Here is a 20,611-nt window from a genome sequence, read left to right as displayed (position 1 = left end):
CCGCTTGTTTCGGACCGACTGCCAGACTGGAGGTGGAGACGAAGGCGGCAAAGGAGTCTCCCAATTCTGCATCTTGGGCGTTGGTATACCAAGGGAGTCACAGAAATGAGGCAAATCCCCTGAGTACCTCAGGGTTGCAGAAACACCATCTCTTCGGGCTGTAAGGGAGAACGGAAACCCCCATCGATAAATAATATTGTGGTCCCGTAGGGCTGCGAGAAGTGGACGAAGCAGACGTCTTTTCTGTAACGTAATCCAGGAAAGATCCGGGAATAACTGAATCGGCACACCGGCATACTCCAGGTCTTTACGCTGACGGGCTTTAAGCATAATGTCCTCCTTAGTGCGGAAATCCTGGACACAGCAGATGATATCTCTGGGCTGAGATGTAATGGATTTTGGTTTCAGTGCTCTATGCGCTCTGTCAAGCGGTATCCGATTAGACGGGGGTGCACCCAAAAGGTCGTTAAAGATAGTCTCTAACACGATGGGAAGATCTTCAGACCCCGAGGGCTCCGGTATGCCCCTTATCCGTATATTATGACGGCGACCTCTGTTATCCAAATCCTCTAGATGCAGTTGCATATCTCTAATGGACGCCAGCTGGGAGGACACTGAAGACTGTATCACAGAAACATGGCGCCTAGTGGCATCGTGGTCATCTTCTAAAGCCTCCACCCTCGTAGCAATCTGCTGTATATGCTGCGACACCCCCGCCAATTCTGAACGAAAAGCTGCCTTCACTTCTTGTATCATACTCTTAAAGTCCTCTTTAGTGGGCAACTGTGAGAAACATTCCCTCCACATAGGGGGCACATCTGAAGGAAGTGAGGCTGAATCCTCCAGGTCAGAATCTGAGGCATATGCAGGGGCCTGGGCATAGGGGGTCAAAGATGGTGTATCCCCCAGATCGTCTCTCCTCCCCGGCTGCTGGATCGTGGGCCGTTGGGGTTTAGGTGCAGGCCAAATCTGTAGGGCCATTTGTGCTGAGGGCTGTGACATTGGTGGTTCAAGCAGGTGTACTGGGGCCTCTGACTGAGCTGATGCTCCTCGTGGCCTGGCCTCCATTGCTCCTGGGATAGGGGACCCCCTTCCCTGCTGTTCACAGGACGAGGTGGAGGACAGCTTAGGGGAGCTGGGAGGGTGAACTTTAGCCATCCGGCTATTCAGCTTACCCTGTACGTGGGGCACTGTCTCCTCTCCCTGCTCGGACATCTCCCCTTCCTTCTGACACGAGGCTGTCCAAGATGGCTGCGGCTGAGGGAGCGGCGTGGCTTGCCGCCGAAGAAAGTAGCCGTCGATCGTTGGTGGAGCGGCGGCGACCTGGTGCTGTGCTGCAGGGGTGAGTCTAGACCCTTGGGGTCTTTTTTTCCCCATATGAGGCACCTTTCCCCGCTGTAGGCTGCTGGATCTGCGTGGCAGGGCGCGGAGCTCTCAGTTTATGCGACCGGCGCCATCGACTTCTAACTATGAATTTGACATTTGGGAGCTGTTGTTTTCTCTGGGACGTCTCTGTAGTCAGCGCTAGTATCAGGATCTATTATATTCAGGACTGTTGTGTCCTCGGCCCTCCTGTGGTGAATAGATGATGATGATGATGATTTATTGTTGTTCTATTTTAGGCTCAAATGTTTATTTTTTGGATAATTGTTTATAAAATAGAAATAAAACTAATAATAGAAACTTTCCTCCGGGACATTTCCAGTGTTTGAGAACTAAACAGAAGCTGAAAGCAGAAAAGTGACAATAGAAACTGAATGGAGCAAAACCAGGGAATTATTTATAGAAATAGCCCAGAGCGATCGTCTTCTTAATCAAGGGAGGAAAATCTAACACCAGCGCCATCTGCTGCCTGCCTGATAAACTGCACAACTTAATAATATGGTACAACATAACAGTACATGTGCCGAAGCAAACTAAACATTCACTACATATTATATTTAGAAACCAAACTTCAATCCACGTTCAGAGCTGAAATCACCCAGCATTCCCTGCTTGTTCAGTGTCTGTACAGAGATAGTGCAGAGAAGTGTCATCTTTACACCGGGCACTGTATAGTCAACAGATGTAAAAATAAAATACTGGAGTGGAGTATAATACAGGATGTAACTCCGGATCAGAACAGGATAAATAATGTGATGTATGTACACAGTGACTCCACCAGCAGAATAGTGAGTGCAGCTCTGGAGTATAATACAGGATATAACTCTGGATCAGTACAGGATAAATAATGTCATGTATGTACACAGTGACTCCACCAGCAGAATAGTGAGTGCAGCTCTGGAGTATAATACAGGATATAACTCAGGATCAGTACAGGATAAGTAATGTAATGTATGTACACAGTGACTCCACCAGCAGAATAGTGAGTGCAGCTCTGGAGTATAATACAGGAAATAACTCAGGATCAGTACAGGATAAGTAATGTAATGTATGTACACAGTGACTCCACCAGCAGAATAGTGAGTGCAGCTCTGGAGTATAATACAGGATATAACTCAGGATCAGTACAGTATAAGTAATGTAATGTATACACAGTGACTCCACCAGCAGAATAGTGAGTGCAGCTCTGGAGTATAATACAGGATGTAACTCAGGATCAGTGCAGGATAAGTAATGTAATGTATGTACACAGTGACTCCACCAGCAGAATAGTGAGTGCAGCTCTGGAGAATAATACAGGATATAACTCAGGATCAGTACAGGATAAGTAATGTAATGTATGTACACAGTGACTCCACCAGCAGAATAGTGAGTGCAGCTCTGGAGTATAATACAGGATGTAACTCAGGATCAGTACAGGATAAGTAATGTATGAATGTACACAGTGAATCAACTTAATTTTTTATTTTGCAGTTGTATGCCAGAAACAAGTGCCGGACTACCAGAATTTGTAGATCCCGGATTTAAGAGTCTCTGTCACCAGATTATAGGTGCCCCGTCTCCTACATAATGTGATTGGCGCTGTAATGTAGATTACAGCAGTGTTTTTTACTTAGAAAAACTATCAATTTTGACAGTTATGACCTATTTTAGATTTATGCAAATTACTTTAATAGACAACTGGGCGTGTTTTTATTATTGACCAATCGGCGTCATTCACTTCTCTCCATTCATGTACTCAGCACATAGTGATCTCGCGAGATCACGCTGTGCTGTCATTAAGTTCCACACAAACGTTACCGAAATGTCGGGATTGTGACTGGACATCGCGTCCTGGCTGGTAGTGATGTCTATTAACTCCCATGACACTTCAGTAAAGTTAATGCGTGTATGTGGCTGCACTTCGTGATCTCATAAGAACACGCTGTGCGGAGTACATGAATGGAGAGAAGTGTATGACGCTGATTGGTCACTGATTGGTCAGCGTCATACACTTCTCTGTACAACGCCCACTTGGTCTAAAGTAAAAACACGCCCAGTTGTCCATTAAGAAAGTAATTTGCATAAATCTAAACTAGCTCATAACTCCGTCAAAATTGATCATTTTTCTAAATAAAAACCACTGCTGTAATCTACATCCCAGCGCCGATCACATCATGTAGGAGACAGGGCACCTATAATGTGGTGACAGAGACTCTTTAAAGTAGTTTTACTATGTGTGAGTAGATTGATGACATATTCCAATGAGATGCAATCAATGTGTAATCAGGAGGACATAGGAGTCGCCCTGTGTCTAAAAAATGTAAAGGGACCCCCCCCCCTCCTATCAGGCACTGTGTCTAGTAAAGCAATGGAGGTCCAAGTCGTTCACGATGGGTTTCCCTTAAATTATCCAATGCGGAGAGCTGGGTTGGTCGTGGCTCTTCCCTTTAGCTAAAGACACTCATACATGTAGTCATCGAAATTAGAAAATGTGCGGAAATGAACATGAATGACACGAACCAAGTCATATATCCCCGGGAAAATCATTCTGAGCATTGCAGATAAAATTCAGCGTCTGTCCCTTTAACAATCGCTGTGCCGGCAATGAACAATATCAGAATGTTGATTGGATTGGGGGTAATCGGACCGTGTATGGCTGGATACAGGGGGTGTCTGAGCATAAACATTGCTAGGATATGCCACCAATAACCAATCAGCCAGTGTCTGGTCACAGCGGCGCCATGGAAGCTCCGTGCCACTTCACCTCCTGACGGATCTGCTCAACTTTTTCCAGGCAGCCACATGGTCAAATAGTCAAGCAGAGCCGACAGGAGACAAAGTGGTAGGGGGCTTTCCTAATGCCACCGGCACCTTGTTCTGGCAATTGGTAAGGGCCACAGAAGATGGACCACTGCCAATCAGACAATGGTGGAATATCTTCATGATATGCCCCCAAAATCTGTGCCGAGACATCCCCGTACAATTGGGGGTTGGAGTCCTGAGAGTAGACCCCTCTCTAGTACCTAAACAAGCCATAATAAGGCATATAAAATACAGATCCCATATTACTACAAGACACTAAGGAATGGAATCAGCGTAAGGCTAGACTGGAATAAATCCCACATAATAATAATCAATCATTTAAATAGGACGATTTCTTACACGATTTATTAAGTTACTCTAACGGAACTGGATAATAAAACAGCACAAAACATACAAAAATATAAAACATAGTAATAACAGAAAGGACACCAAGAAGGAATGTTTCATCAATAGCGCAAAAATACAACGGTCTTTACAACTCTTTATCTCATATTTATCTACATATAGAATAGTGAGTGCAGCTCTGGAGAGTAATACAGGATGTAACTAAGGATCAGTACAGGATAAGTAATGTATGTACACAGTGACCCCACCAGCAGAATAGTGAGTGCAGCTCTGGAGTAAAATACAGGATGTAACTAAGGAACAGTACAGGATAAGTAATGTAATGTATGTACACAGTGACTCCACCAGCAGAATAGTGAGTGCAGCTCTGGAGTATAATACAGGATATAACTCAGGATCAGTACATGATAAATAATGTAATGTGTATATATACAGTGACTCTACCAGCAGAATAGTGAGTGCAGCTCTGGAGTATAATACAGGATGTAACTCAGGATCAGTACAGGATAAGTAATGTAATGTGTGTACACAGTGACTCCACCAGCAGAATAGTGAGTGCAGCTCTGGAGTATAATACAGGATGTAACTCAGGATCAGTACAGGATAAGTAATGTAATGTATGTACACAGTGACTCCACCAGCAGAATAGTGAGTGCAGCTCTGGAGTATAATACAGGATGTAACTCCGGATCAGTACAGGATAAGTAATGTAATGTATGTACACAGTGACTCCACCAGCAGAATAGTGAGTGCAGCTCTGGAGTATAATACAGGATGTAACTCCGGATCAGTACAGGATAAGTAATGTAATGTATATACACAGTGACTCCACCAGAAGAATAGTGAGTGCAGCTCTGGAGTATAATACTGGATGTAACTCAGGATCAGTACAGGATAAATAATGTAATGTATGTACACAGTGACTCCACCAGAAGAATAGTGAGTGCAGCTCTGGAGTATAATACAGGATGTAACTCAGGATCAGTACAGGATAAGTAATGTAATGTATGTACACAGTGACACCACCAGCAGAATAGTAAGTGCAGCTCTGGAGGATAATACAGGATATAACTCAGGATCAATACAGGATAAGTAATGTAATGTATGTACACAGTGACTCCACCAGCAGAATAGTGAGTGCAGCTCTGGAGGATAATACAGGATGTAACTCAGGATCAGTACAGGATAAGTAATGTAATGTATGTACACAGTGACCACCAGCAGAATAGTGAGTGCAGCTCTGGAGTATAATACAGGATGTAACTCAGGATCAGTACAGGATAAGTAATGTAATGTATGCACACAGTGACTCCACCAGCAGAATAGTGAGTGCAGCTCTGGAGTATAATACAGGATATAACTCAGGATCCGTACAGGATAAGTAATGTAATATATGTACACAGTGACTCCACCAGAAGAATAGTGAGTGCAGCTCTGGAGTATAATACAGGATGTAACTCAGGATCAGTACAGGATAAGTAATGTAATGTATGTAAACAGTGACTCCACCAGCAGAATAGTGAGTGCAGCTCTTGAGTATAATACAGGATGTAACTCAGGATCAGTACAGGATAAGTAATGTAATGTATGTATACAGTGACTCCACCAGCAGAATAGTGAGTGCAGCTCTGGAGTATAATACAGGATGTAACTCCGGATCAGTACAGGATAAGTAATGTAATGTATGTACACAGTGACTCCACCAGCAGAATAGTGAGTGCAGCTCTGGAGTATAATACAGGATATAACTCAGGATCAGTACAGGATAAGTAATGTAATGTATGTACACAGTGACTCCACCAGCAGAATAGTGAGTGCAGCTCTGGAGTATAATACAGGATGTAATTCAGGATCAGTACAGGATAAGTAATGTAATGTATGTACACAGTGACTCCACCAGCAGAATAGTGAGTGCAGCTCTGGAGTATAATACAGGATGTAACTCAGGATCAGTGCAGGATAAGTAATGTAATGTATGTACACAGTGACTCCACCAGAAGAATAGTGAGTGCAGCTCTGGAGTAGAATACATTCTCAAGTGACTCCACTGTTTATGGAGATTTAAATCTATATATAAACTGTATCATGGAGTTCTAAGATGTAAAGAGATGCTGAATATTTAGGAAGATCCTGTTTGAATGGAGTTTTAATGTAATGTAAGGCAAACTTCCCATAAACAATATCAATCTTGCTACATTAAATCATAGTGAAAAGAGAAAACAATATAGAACCACTGTTTGCATTTTATTAGTGATTTATGTTATGTAACAAACGTTCAGTTCGTTACCTGCAGTCGGAAAACTCTACTCTCGACCAAATACCATAAACGCAGACGCACTGCAGGAGGCTACTTTGGTGCTACAAGTCGTCTCAAACATAATCTAGTAGTTCTGTTTCCATCTCATTCTCGCTTCCTTCAGAGGGATGAAATTCCTCCTCTTCATCTTCCTCCTCTTCTCCAGACTCGTACGTGAGCGGCTCCTTGTTGTCGTCTGGGGCGGAGGGGCCAGTGAACAGAGCTAAGTAAAGAACAGGATGATTAGGACAGTGATATATTAAGTCAACCATCAATATATACCTAGAACTATACATTTAAAGGTCCACCTGGCAAACGAATTTTCAGAATAAATTAGGAAATTGCTTAAAGTATCACTTCTGATCATGATTTTACAGCTTATATATAAGCGAACTATTCTGCTGGTGGAGTCACTGTGTACATACATTACATATCCTGTACTGATCCTGAGTTATATCCTGTATTATACTCCAGAGCTGCACTCACTATTCTGCTGGTGGAGTCACTGTGTACATACATTACTTATCCTGTACTGATCCTGAGTTATATCCTGTATTATACTCCAGAGCTGCACTCACTATTCTGCTGGTGGTGTCACTGTGTACATACATTACATTACTTATCCTGTACTGATCCTGAGTTATATCCTGTATTATACTCCAGAGCTGCACTCACTATTCTGCTGGTGGAGTCGCTGTGTACATACATTACATTACTTATCCTGTACTGATCCTGAGTTACACCCTGTATTATACTCCAGAGCTGCACTCCCTATTCTGCTGGTGGAGTCACTGTCTACATACATTACATTACTTATCCTGTACTGATCCCGAGTTATATCCTGTATTATACTCCAGAGCTGCACTCACTATTCTGCTGGTGGAGTCACTGTGTACATTACATTACTTATCCTGTACTGATCCTGAGTTACATCCTGTATTATACTCCAGAGCTGCACTCACTATTCTGCTGGTGGAGTCACTCTTTACATACATTACATTACTTATCCTGTACTGATCCTGTATTATACTCCAGAGCTGCACTCACTATTCTGCAGCTGGCGTCACTGTGTACATACATTACATTACTTATCCTGTACTGATCCTGAGTTATATCCTGTATTATACTCCAGAGCTGCACTCACTATTCTGCTGGTGGAGTCACTGTGTACATACATTACATTACTTATCCTGTACTGATCCTGAGTTACATCCTGTATTATACTCCAGAGCTGCACTCACTATTCTGCTGGTGGAGTCACTGTGTACATACATTACATTACATATCCTGTACTGATCCTGAGTTAAATCCTGTATTATACTCCAGAGCCGCACTCACTATTCTGCTGGTGGAGTCACTGTGTACATACATTACATTACTTATCCTGTACTGATCCTGAGTTATATCCTGTATTATACTCCAGAGCTGCACCCACTATTCTGCTGCTGGAGTCACTGTGTACATACATTACTTATCCTGTACTGATCCTGAGTTACATCATGTATTATACTCCAGAGCTGCACTCACTATTCTGCTGGTGGAGTCACAGTGTACATACATTACATTACTTACCCTGTACTGATCCTGAGTTACATCCTGTATTATACTCCAGAGCTGCACTCACTATTCTGCTGGTGGAGTCGCTGTGTACATACATTACATTACTTATCCTGTACTGATCCTGAGTTACACCCTGTATTATACTCCAGAGCTGCACTCCCTATTCTGCTGGTGGAGTCACTGTCTACATACATTACATTACTTATCCTGTACTGATCCCGAGTTATATCCTGTATTATACTCCAGAGCTGCACTCACTATTCTGCTGGTGGAGTCACTGTGTACATTACATTACTTATCCTGTACTGATCCTGAGTTACATCCTGTATTATACTCCAGAGCTGCACTCACTATTCTGCTGGTGGAGTCACTCTTTACATACATTACATTACTTATCCTGTACTGATCCTGTATTATACTCCAGAGCTGCACTCACTATTCTGCAGCTGGCGTCACTGTGTACATACATTACATTACTTATCCTGTACTGATCCTGAGTTATATCCTGTATTATACTCCAGAGCTGCACTCACTATTCTGCTGGTGGAGTCACTGTGTACATACATTACATTACTTATCCTGTACTGATCCTGAGTTACATCCTGTATTATACTCCAGAGCTGCACTCACTATTCTGCTGGTGGAGTCACTGTGTACATACATTACATTACTTATCCTGTACTGATCCTGAGTTAAATCCTGTATTATACTCCAGAGCCGCACTCACTATTCTGCTGGTGGAGTCACTGTGTACATACATTACATTACTTATCCTGTACTGATCCTGAGTTATATCCTGTATTATACTCCAGAGCTGCACCCACTATTCTGCTGCTGGAGTCACTGTGTACATACATTACTTATCCTGTACTGATCCTGAGTTACATCATGTATTATACTCCAGAGCTGCACTCACTATTCTGCTGGTGGAGTCACTGTGTATATACATTACATTACTTATCCTGTACTGATCCTGAGTAACATCCTGCATTATACTCCAGAGCTGCACTCACTATTCTGCTGGTGGAGTCACTGTGTACATACATTACATTACTTATCCTGTACTGATCCTGAGTTACATCCTGTATTATACTCCAGAGCTGCGCTCACTATTCTGCTGGTAGAGTCACTGTGTACATACATTACTTATCCTGTACTGATCCTGGGTTATATCCTGTATTATACTCCAGAGCTGCAATCACTGTTCTGCTGGTGGAGTCACTGTGTACATACATTACTTATCCTGTACTGATCCTGAGTTACATGCTGTATTATACTCCAGAGCTGCACTCACTATTCTGCTGGTGGAGTCACGGTGTACATACATTACATTACTTATCCTGTACTGATCCTGAGTTACATCCTGTATTATACTTCAGAGCTGCACTCACTATTCTGCTGGTGGAGTCACTATGTACATACATTACATTACTTATCCTGTACTGATCCTGAGTAACATCCTGCATTATACTCCAGAGCTGCACACACTATTCTGCTGGTGGAGTCACTGTGTACATACATTACATTACTTATCCTGTACTGATCCTGAGTTACATCCTGTATTATACCCCAGAGCTGCACTCACTATTCTGCTGGTGGAGTCACTGTGTACATACATTACATTACTTATCCTGAGTTACATCCTCTATTATACCCCAGAGCTGCACTCACTATTCTGCTGGTGGAGTCACTGTGTACATACATTACTTATCCTGTACTGATCCTGAGTTACATCCTGTATTATACTCCAGAGCTGCACTCGCTATTCTGCTGGTGGAGTCACTGTGTACATACATTACTTATCCTGTACTGATCCTGAGTTACATCCTCTATTATACCCCAGAGCTGCACTCACTATTCTGCTGGTGGAGTCACTGTGTACATACATTACTTATTCTGTACTGATCCTGAGTTACATCCTGTATTATACTCCAGAGCTGCACTCGCTATTCTGCTGGTGGAGTCACTGTGTACATACATTACTTATCCTGTACTGATCCTGAGTAATATCCTGTATTATACTCCAGAGCTGCCCTCACTATTCTGCTGCTGGAGTCACTGTGTACATACATTACATTACTTATCCTGTACTGATCCTGAGTTGCATCCTGTATTATACTCCAGAGCTGCCCTCACTATTCTGCTGGTGGAGTCACTGTGTACATACATTACATTACTTATCCTGTACTGATCCTGAGTTACATCCTGTATTATACTCCAGAGCTGCACTCACTATTCTGCTGGTGGAGTCACTGTGTATATACATTACATTACTTATCCTGTACTGATCCTGAGTTACATCCTGTATTATACTCCAGAGCTGCACTCACTATTCTGCTGGTGGAGTCACTGTGTATATACATTACTTATCCTGAGTTACATCCTGTATTATACTCCAGAGCTGCCCTCACTATTCTGCTGGTGGAGTCACTGTGTACATACATTACATTACTTATCCTGTACTGATCCTGAGTTACATCCTGTATTATACTCCAGAGCTGCACTCACTATTCTGCTGGTGGAGTCACTGTGTACATACATTACATGTGTTACAGCCTGTATTATACAAGATATGAAATGTCATATTTACTAATGTATTCATCTTCTTATGTAGATGATATCCATCTATAAACTGAAACAATGGTGTAAACATCTTCGTATGTCACCTGGTCTCTTGGAGCGGATGATCTGCTTGATCATAAGGGACATCGAGTCTCTGAGTAGGTCGCTGGTCTTCGGCAGACACCAGCCATCCCGTTCAGTACATTCGCCCTCGGCGTCGTCATTTCTCTTAATGATCTCCTGCAGACTATGGAAAAACATTCGTAACGTTTTATCTCCGCGCCCCACGGAGTAATGTGCCGTTCACGTGCTGGGTATGTGCGGGCACGCCAAAATAAACGGGAGTCTTCTCCGTACGTGAAAATGAGACGTATACTGCAGATTTCTTTTCTGCAATGTGACCTGTTGCGCTGCGCTCAGCCGCACGTCTTACCTCTCCACATTTAAATCGCACAGTTGGTAAAACATCTGACGGTACGGCGGTAAGTTCTCTTCCCGGAAAATGTAAACGGACTCCTGTAAATCAGACACGGGGGAGAAGTAAATATTTCAAAAAGATAAAGTGCTCCACCGGTCAGATAGACAATCCATGTCAGAAATCTAACCCGACGAATTAAAGGGGCGTATTGTGCTGTGATTGGTTACGTTGGTTCCTCCATAGGGGGAGCCACTCTTTGCATCTGCTATTTTGCTCTGGCTAAAAAGATGGTGGTCCCGAGAAGTGGCCTCCCCTCTATAATATCCATAGACCCTAATAGCCCCCTAGGGGCTTGAACCTGCGATCAGTAGATCGCTTATGCCATAGACTGCAATATCAGAATATTGCAGTTTATGGCAAAAATCAGTGCATTGCTATTGAGACCACAGGCAGGTCTTCATGCAGCAGGGCAAATGCTACCACTCCTGATGAAGCCGGGATCACCTGCGAAACGCGTTGAGCTCCTGGTTTTATGTATTTTACCAATTTTTTTAATAAAACTTTTTAAATAAGAAAAAATAAAACTTTAAAGTAACTTTTCGACCCAATAATGAGGCCTGGTCCGTTACTTCTTCACAGACATACAAAGCCGAACTAATCCATACGATCACTGGAGGACTATTTATAGACCACAGACGGGGAGGACGATTCCAGGTCCAACAACGGAGGACCACATTATACCCCGTGTGAGTACAGCGTTTCTATACTGCACCTTTAAAACCTCTATACTACACAATGGCGCGGGCTACTGAATTTTCCTGCGTTTGTGAAAATATTAGAAAGCCCATCCGGCCAGTGGAGAATGTTTATCCTTAGTAAAACGCGCTCACCTTCAGACGGTATTTATTAGGTGGAAGCTTTTTATGGTCTTTAGATCCCAGTGACCCCAGTCCATGGGTCAGGTCCTGCATACTGATTGCTTGCGGCACTGAGGTAAAAAAAACAAAACGTGTACATAGTCACGAAGTATCAGCAAAATATAGAAGGACCGTCACACAAATAATTCGCACTTTGTTTTGTTTGCCTCGCCGACAACGGAAACGGATCCCAGCCGAGAAAAGTAGGACCTGCTTTCACAATAAACTGATGTGTGAACGCGCCCAGGGGAAGACCAACAGACCAAACATCTGAACAAGCAGAGCTGCAGTGTAAAGCATGGTAAAGTTATAGAGCCGCTCCCTTGGAGACTGGACTTCCGACTAGCTCAGACTCCAATAGACGATGCCAGAAAGGAGTCACTGCCCTAATGGTACAGAGCTAAAAAGCAGGAACGTATCATCTATAGGTCAGTGGCTTCAATATAATCATTTAGACCTCACGGGACTTACATTATAAAGGCCGTTCAGTAGACGAGGCGGCGGACCGGCCATGTTTGCAGCATCCGAGGAAACTCACCTGGCTTCTTCAAAGTGATCGGCAAGCTGTAATTGTAAGTGCTGCGTTTGGCTTTGACTGGCATATCGTTTGGGGTGTACCCTGTAGGAAGGTGAAATAGGTGTATATATATATATAAGATCACTAGGTCATGCTATAAACACAACTGTCAGGACACGACATTTAATAAACCAATACAATATTCCCCCGGCTGACCATTCTCCGTACCAGATTTGTATGTGAAATATATATTTATCAGTCGAGCCCCATTATTATGAGCACCTCCTACTTTCGACCTCGGCACCACGTGGCCCATGAGGGCAGTGATGTGCGGTGGCTTGGTGGGTCTATAAGGGGTGCGGTCGGCCGTCTGATCACAGATCACTCGTCGTTGCCATGGGTATAAGGGGCGATTTATCAGAGTTGTAATAAGGGCTGATTATCGGCTTTCGGGCCACGGTGTTGGTATTTCTCACAGTGCAGTTTGTGAACGGTTCTCGTGCTGCTGTGGTGACCGTGTATCGTGAGTGGAGAAATGGCGCCATTGGGAATAACCGAGGTGGAAACTGCGGAGCACCAGGCGCCATTGATGCGAGAGGTGAACGTCGGCTACGAAGGTGCGTGAGGAGTGAATGACACGCTACAGTGAAAAACAACCAGGGGGCGACCGGACGTGCGTCTAATACAACAGATCAGTCAAAGCGACTGCGTATGGGGCTCCGGAGTAGACGGACGGTCACTGAACTGTTGTTTTAAACATCGAAAAAAAGCAAGGCTTCAATTTGCGCGGCAGCATTGGACTCGGACCACCGATGATTGGCAGAGGGTCGTCTTCTCCGATGAGTCGCGTTTTCTGCTTCATGGAACGGATGGACGTCGGCGCGTCAGGCGAGAAACATCAGAGAACAAACACCCGGCAGGCATTGCTGGAGGAACACGAGCCGGTGGCGGCAGCGTTATGGTCGGGGGATGTTTTCCTGGCACTGGGCCACTCATCCATGTGGAAGGCTCTGAACCGATTTGGGTATGAATCCATCACTGCAGATCACGTGTCCTCCCCCCCCCCCCCCCCTACATGCTGACTGTCTTTCCTGGGGCAGGTGGAATCTTCCAGCGAGACAATGCGACAAGTCACACAGCGAGAAATGTCTGACAGGAAGAGCCAGACCAAGACCTCCAAGTACTTCCCCGGCCCCCTAATTTGCCAGACGAGCCCAACTGAGCATTTGTGGGACTTCGATCGTCTTGTTCGCTCTATGGATCCCCTGTCCAGTAAATGTGGGATATTCTGCAGTCAGATGGCGCCAGATACCACAGACCACCATCTTATTGATCACCCCCGCCCGTCTAGCGCTGTAAGTGCTGCACAGGGCGGTCACTCTGAATATTACCTCTGCTCATAATAATGGGACATTTATAACCCCACCGCCCCTAATAAACTCTACCGCATTGATGCTGCATAAAAAGGCTGAATGAGCTCGGCCCCCACTACTTACCGTACTTCATTCCACAGCGTATCCGGAAATCAAGTACTTGGTAAATTTTAGCTTCTGGATTTTTCCTGGGGTCATAGCCAAACCGAACCCACAGACTTCTCCATGGCCCAGTCAACTACAAAGAGGAATAAGAACAAATAGAGGTGAAAATCATTGTTTGCGCTACGAAGGAACATCACCGGCGCCTGCCGATATGTAAAGGAGTAGAATTATCAATGACAAAAAATATTAATGAAATCCACATAGAACATGGTGGAGCTTTAAAAATATTTTGCTTTATTTATCTTGTACGGATCTAAAGATACATCGTGTGTTCTACTCCAATCACATCCGGAGCTGCAGTCAGAGTTCTGTGCTTTGCTCCATGTAAACCTTACAGGTTCCTGTTCATGCAGGAAAATAATACACAAAGAAACTCACCATGTAATAGGCAAAATAAGGCAGCAGCAACTTCAGCTTGTCGGGATGGATGCTGACATTGGCCTTAATTGCATTACGGGACCAAATGGGGCGACCGCTAAAAAGCTGAAGAAATAAAATAATTATATTGTTACACCAGAAATACAATAATGTTAGGCAAAGTCTGTGGATGGATAGATAGATAGATAGATAGATAGATAGATAGATAGATAGGAGATAGATAGATAGGAGATAGATAGATAGATAGATAGATAGATAGATAGATAGATAGATAGATAGATATGAGATAGATAGATAGATATGAGATAGATAGATAGATATGAGATAGATAGATAGATAGATAGATAGATAGATATGAGATAGATAGATAGATAGATAGATAGATAGATAGATAGATAGATAGATAGATATGAGATAGAGAGATAGATAGAAGCTCATAAGTTAAATGGGTCTCCCAGGAAAACACATAGCTGGCCCGTCCTCAGGACAGATCATGTTCTCAGTGGGGGGGACGGGGGACGACGACACAGGACTGACCCCTGGAAAAACCGCGACCTTTTAATCCTTTTTGACGGTGATCTGACGCCACATTTTCACCACAGGGTCCTGGGCAGTTCCTCTAAACATTGTTCTATGATTGGCCAATATGCTGCTTGTGCCAAGAACATCAGGACTCGTGTCTGCCGGGGCTTCGGACAGAGTAGATGACATATTGGCAGGGTTGCACGTACCCTCTTCATGTCCTGCTCTACTTTCTTGTCCACAGCATTGGTACACAGCTTCTTCCAGTTTTTGACGGCAGCCGGGTGGGGCTCAGTGGGCACCTCTCCGTCCTCAAAGTTTACAAATATCGCATTGTGAGGCCTGCGGGCCCTGCTTAACCCAATCAGATTATCACTGGACAGGTGTGGGGGCTGGTACCCGTCCCTGAAAAAACAAGAGAAATGTCAATAGTGCAGAAATGAACATGAACAGCAGGTGGCGCTGTGCAGCTGCAGGAGCTCATAAGGGAAAATGCACTTGGGTTCCAAAACTGCCCCATAAACAGCAGGTGAATCAGGGCAACCAGAATTCTTTCTAAGGGTCAGAGCTTCGGTTTTCTGATACAACGTCCCAGATCTTCCGTTTCCCTCCTTACAGCTATAGAGTTACATGATCAAATTCTATCTGTCTGCAGCCACCACTAGGGGGAGCTCACTACATAGAGATCTATACAGCTCCTATTGAATTATAAATCCCTATGCAGTGAGCACCCCCTAGTGGCAAAAATATAATTTAATCATTCAAGTCAGTTTCTCACGAATGGCTTGGGGGAGTGGGGTGGGTTCCAGGTACTAGAAAACACCCCCCTGCAAAAATAAATGAAAATTGGCACATTAAATCTGCCAGTGCCGAATGGGTGAGAAAGACTCCGCTGCAGAGAAAGATACGTCTCATTAACAGCAGAAGTAAATCTATCAGGCTGCTGGAACGATGGCAGGACTTTCATCAGTCAACCTTGACCGTAATAGAACACACCGTAGTATTCCCCAACCTGTGGCTTTCCAGCTGATGCTAAACTACAACTCCCAGCATGCCCACATCTCTATAAATTACAGGGGGTAGTGGGGTGCCATTATAGATTTACACTACTGGTTTAGCACTTTGGGGGGCTGCTCAGTAACGTTATGGCACCCTGATGTCCTAGGGCGGGTTCCCTTTTAAAGGGTTTCCAGGACTATAATATTGATGTCCTTTGCTTAGGATAGATCAATATCAGTTCCCTGGGGGTCCTACCTCAGGCAACATTGCCGATCAGCTGTCCGTAGCGATCGCTGCAGCATTGACTTCATTATTTAGCAGGTGCAGCGCCATATATTTCATAGTGTCTGTAGCCGGTATTGCAGCTCTGTCTCATTTCCTTGAATAGGACGGAGCTGCAGTACCGCTATCACTACCAAATGTACGGCGCTGTGCCGGGTAAACGATGAAGGAGACGCGGTGCGCGCTGTAGCTTCCCCTTCGGTGGGGGAGTTAAGAGTCCGAGCTCCACCGATCCTAGACCCGGAAAATCTCATCAAATATCACCTACGGTAAAAATCATTGGTCGGCAAACCTGCGGCCCTCCAGCTGTTGTATGGGTACGAACACACTGCATGTTCTGGGCGGATACGATGCGTCAAGCTGCGCAGCGCGTCCGCCCCGAACACCGCAGGGAATGCCGTCCGAAAAATCGTGTGTCTTTCCTGCGTATTTTTCGCTGCGTTAGGCAGCGACGGAAAGATAAAAGAAAACGTTCATACTTAGCCCCTCCCTCTTCTCGACGCGTAGTCCGGCCTCCTGGGATGACGTTGCAGGCCAATTGACTACTGCACCCTGTGATTGGCTGCTAGCGGTCACATGGAATGTCATCCCATGAGGTCGGACTGAAGAAGCAGGGAACTCTGGGTAAGTATAACTTTTTTTCTTTTTTCTTACTTGCCATTTTTGCAGCGGAATTGATGTGACTCCGCCGCTATTGGATTCTGGATTAAAGGAATTTTACCATACAAGATGAGACAGTACCCTAAAAAGAAACGCACTTTATTTATCGCCTCGCTGGTCAGAGGTCACCCGGTCTGACCGTCCTGTACCTGTGATTGATGTTAGGACGATAATAATAATCCACGGGGTTGTCAAGTCGGGAGAAAATGGGTGGAGGGATATGAAGGGGGATGTCCTGGTGAAAGTATTCTTCTTTTTCTGGCTTCTTCAGTAAAACTTTGTCATAGAGGGAAGTCGGAGACCCGTCCGAGCCGCCGGTGAAAGCCAAATACTGGAAGTCAGACATTCCTGAGAAAACAAACAATTCAGGAGTTTAGGGATTCGCCACTTTTTGCTTATTCTCCATTCACAATTCTGCAGCTTCAGAGCTGAAATCTTACAACATTCTCTGCTTGATCTGTGTGTGTATAACGCAGATTTTTTTTAATTTAAATTCTGGGACGTGTGGTCTTTACAATAGGTATTTACTGCCCGCCTGCATTATGGGAGCTCAGTAAAGATGTTAAGTAAGTCAACAAACTTGCTGATTGTTTCCAACAACAACCAGCAGAATAGTGAGTGCAGCTCTAGAGTATAATACAGGATATAACTCAGGATCAGTACAGGATAAGTAATTTATGTACACAGTGACTCCACCAGCAGAATAGTGAGTGCAGCTCTGGAGTATAATACAGGATATAACTCAGGATCAGTACAGGATAAGTAATGTAATGTATGTACACAGTGACTCCACCAGCAGAATAGTGAGTGCAGCTCTGGAGTATAATACAGGATGTAACTCAGGATCAGTACAGGATAAGTAATGTAATGTATGTACACAGTGACTCCACCAGCAGAATAGTGAGTGCAGCTCTGGAGTATAATACAGGATGTAACTCAGGATCAGTACAGGATAAGTAATTTATGTACACAGTGACTCCACCAGCAGAATAGTGAGTGCAGCTCTGGAGTATAATACAGGATATAACTCAGGATCAGTACAGGATAAGTAATGTAATGTATGTACACAGTGACTCCACCAGCAGAATAGTGAGTGCAGCTCTGGAGTATAATACAGGATGTAACTCAGGATCAGTACAGGATAAGTAATGTAATGTATGTTCACAGTGACTCCACCAGCAGAATAGTGAGTGCAGCTCTGGAGTATAATACAGGAAATAACTCAGGATCAGTACAGGATAAGTAATGTAATGTATGTACACAGTGACTCCACCAGCAGAATAGTGAGTGCAGCTCTGGAGTATAATACAGGATATAACTCAGGATCAGTACAGGATAAGTAATGTAATGTATGTTCACAGTGACTCCACCAGCAGAATAGTGAGTGCAGCTCTGGAGTATAATACAGGATGTAACTCAGGATCAGTATAGGATAAGTAATGTAATGTATGTACACATTGACTCCACCAGCAGAATAGTGAGTGCAGCTCTGGAGTATAATACAGGATGTAACTCAGGATCAGTACAGGATAAGTAATGTAATGTATGTTCACAGTGACTCCACCAGCAGAATAGTGAGTGCAGCTCTGGAGTATAATACAGGAAATAACTCAGGATCAGTACAGGATAAGTAATGTAATGTATGTACACAGTGACTACACCAGCAGAATAGTGAGTGCAGCTCTGGAGTATAATACAGGATATAACTCAGGATCAGTACAGGATAAGTAATGTAATGTATGTACACAGTGACTACACCAGCAGAATAGTGAGTACAGCTCTGGAGTATAATACAGGATGTAACTCAGGATCAGTACAGGATAAGTAATGTAATGTATGTTCACAGTGACTCCACCAGCAGAATAGTGAGTGCAGCTCTGGAGTATAATACAGGATATAACTCAGGATCAGCACAGGATAAGTAATGTAATGTATGTACACAGTGACTCCACCAGCAGAATAGGGAGCGCAGCTCTGGAGTATAATACAGGATATAACTCAGGATCAGTATAGGATAAGTAATGTATGTACACAGTGACTCCACCAGCAGAATAGTGAGCGCAGCTCTACAGTATAATACAGGATATAACTCAGGATCAGTACAGGATAAGTAATGTAATGTATGTACACAGTGACTCCACCAGCAGAATAGGGAGCGCAGCTCTGGAGTATAATACAGGATATAACTCAGGTTCAGTATAGGATAAGTAATGTATGTACACAGTGACTCCACCAGCAGAATAGTGAGCGCAGCTCTAGAGTATAATACAGGCTATAACTCAGGATCAGTACAGGATAAGTAATGTAATGTATGTACACAGTGACCCCACCAGCAGAATAGTGAGCGCAGCTCTAGAGTATAATACAGGATATAACTCAGGATCAGTGCAGGATAAGTAATGTAATGTATGTACACAGTGACTCCACCAGCAGAATAGTGAGAGCAGCTCTGGAGTATAATACAGGATATAACTCAGGATCAGTGCAGGATATGTAATGTAATGTATGTACACAGTGACTCCACCAGCAGAATAGTGAGTGCAGCTCTGGAGTATAATACAGGATGTAACTCAGGATCAGTACAGGATAAGTAATGTAATGTATGTACACAGTGACTCCACCAGCAGAATAGTGAGCGCAGCTCTAGAGTATAATACAGGATATAACTCAGGATCAGTGCAGGATATGTAATGTAATGTATGTACACAGTGACTCCACCAGCAGAATAGTGAGTGCAGCTCTGGAGTATAATACAGGATGTAACTCAGGATCAGTACAGGATAAGTAATGTAATGTATGTACACAGTGACTCCACCAGCAGAACAGTGAGTGCAGCTCTGGAGTATAATACAGGATGTAACTCGGGATCAGTACAGGATAAGTAATGTAATGTATGTACACAGTGACTCCACCAGCAGAATAGAGAGTGCAGCTCTGGAGTATAATACAGGATGTAACTCAGGATCAGTACAGGATAAGTAATGTAATGTATGTTCACAGTGACTCCACCAGCAGAATAGTGAGTGCAGCTCTGGAGTATAATACAGGAAATAACTCAGGATCAGTACAGGATAAGTAATGTAATGTATGTACACAGTGACTCCACCAGCAGAATAGTGAGTGCAGCTCTGGAGTATAATACAGGATGTAACTCAGGATCAGTACAGGATAAGTAATGTAATGTATGTTCACAGTGACTTCACCAGCAGAATAGTGAGTGCAGCTCTGGAGTATAATACAGGATGTAACTCAGGATCAGTACAGGATAAGTAATGTAATGTATGTACACAGTGACACCACCAGCAGAATAGTGAGTGCAGCTCTGGAGTATAATACAGGAAATAACTCAGGATCAGTACAGGATAAGTAATGTAATGTATGTACACAGTGACTACACCAGCAGAATAGTGAGTACAGCTCTGGAGTATA

At 43.8% G+C, this 20,611-nt stretch overlaps 1 protein-coding gene across 3 annotated transcripts in view; it reads right to left on the bottom strand.

Annotated features, from left to right (window-relative positions):
* The window catches only part of GTF3C5 (general transcription factor IIIC subunit 5), a 30,951-nt gene that overhangs the window by 7,185 nt on the left and 3,155 nt on the right, over positions 1-20,611 (bottom strand). Inside the window, exons 3-11 of one of the 3 annotated variants that reach the window (XR_012850254.1) lie at positions 17,332-17,530; positions 15,451-15,646; positions 14,720-14,824; positions 14,300-14,414; positions 12,825-12,905; positions 12,260-12,357; positions 11,385-11,467; positions 11,056-11,198; positions 6,821-7,052 (exon numbers count right to left, since the gene is read on the bottom strand). Coding sequence is in view for 2 of the 3 variants with exons in the window: in XM_075834712.1 (XP_075690827.1) it covers positions 6,904-7,052; positions 11,056-11,198; positions 11,385-11,467; positions 12,260-12,357; positions 12,825-12,905; positions 14,300-14,414; positions 14,720-14,824; positions 15,451-15,646; positions 17,332-17,530 (1,169 nt within the window). In the remaining variant the exon portion in view is untranslated. Of the gene's footprint in view, positions 1-6,356; positions 7,053-11,055; positions 11,199-11,384; positions 11,468-12,259; positions 12,358-12,824; positions 12,906-14,299; positions 14,415-14,719; positions 14,825-15,450; positions 15,647-17,331; positions 17,531-20,611 lie in introns of those variants that run through there. The other 2 variants (XM_075834712.1, XM_075834711.1) reach the window with 2 other exon arrangements.

The sequence above is a fragment of the Rhinoderma darwinii genome, chromosome 8 (genome assembly GCF_050947455.1).
Source record: "Rhinoderma darwinii isolate aRhiDar2 chromosome 8, aRhiDar2.hap1, whole genome shotgun sequence".
Classification (NCBI taxonomy): domain Eukaryota; kingdom Metazoa; phylum Chordata; class Amphibia; order Anura; family Rhinodermatidae; genus Rhinoderma; species Rhinoderma darwinii.
This window is presented reverse-complemented; position numbering and strand designations above follow the sequence as displayed.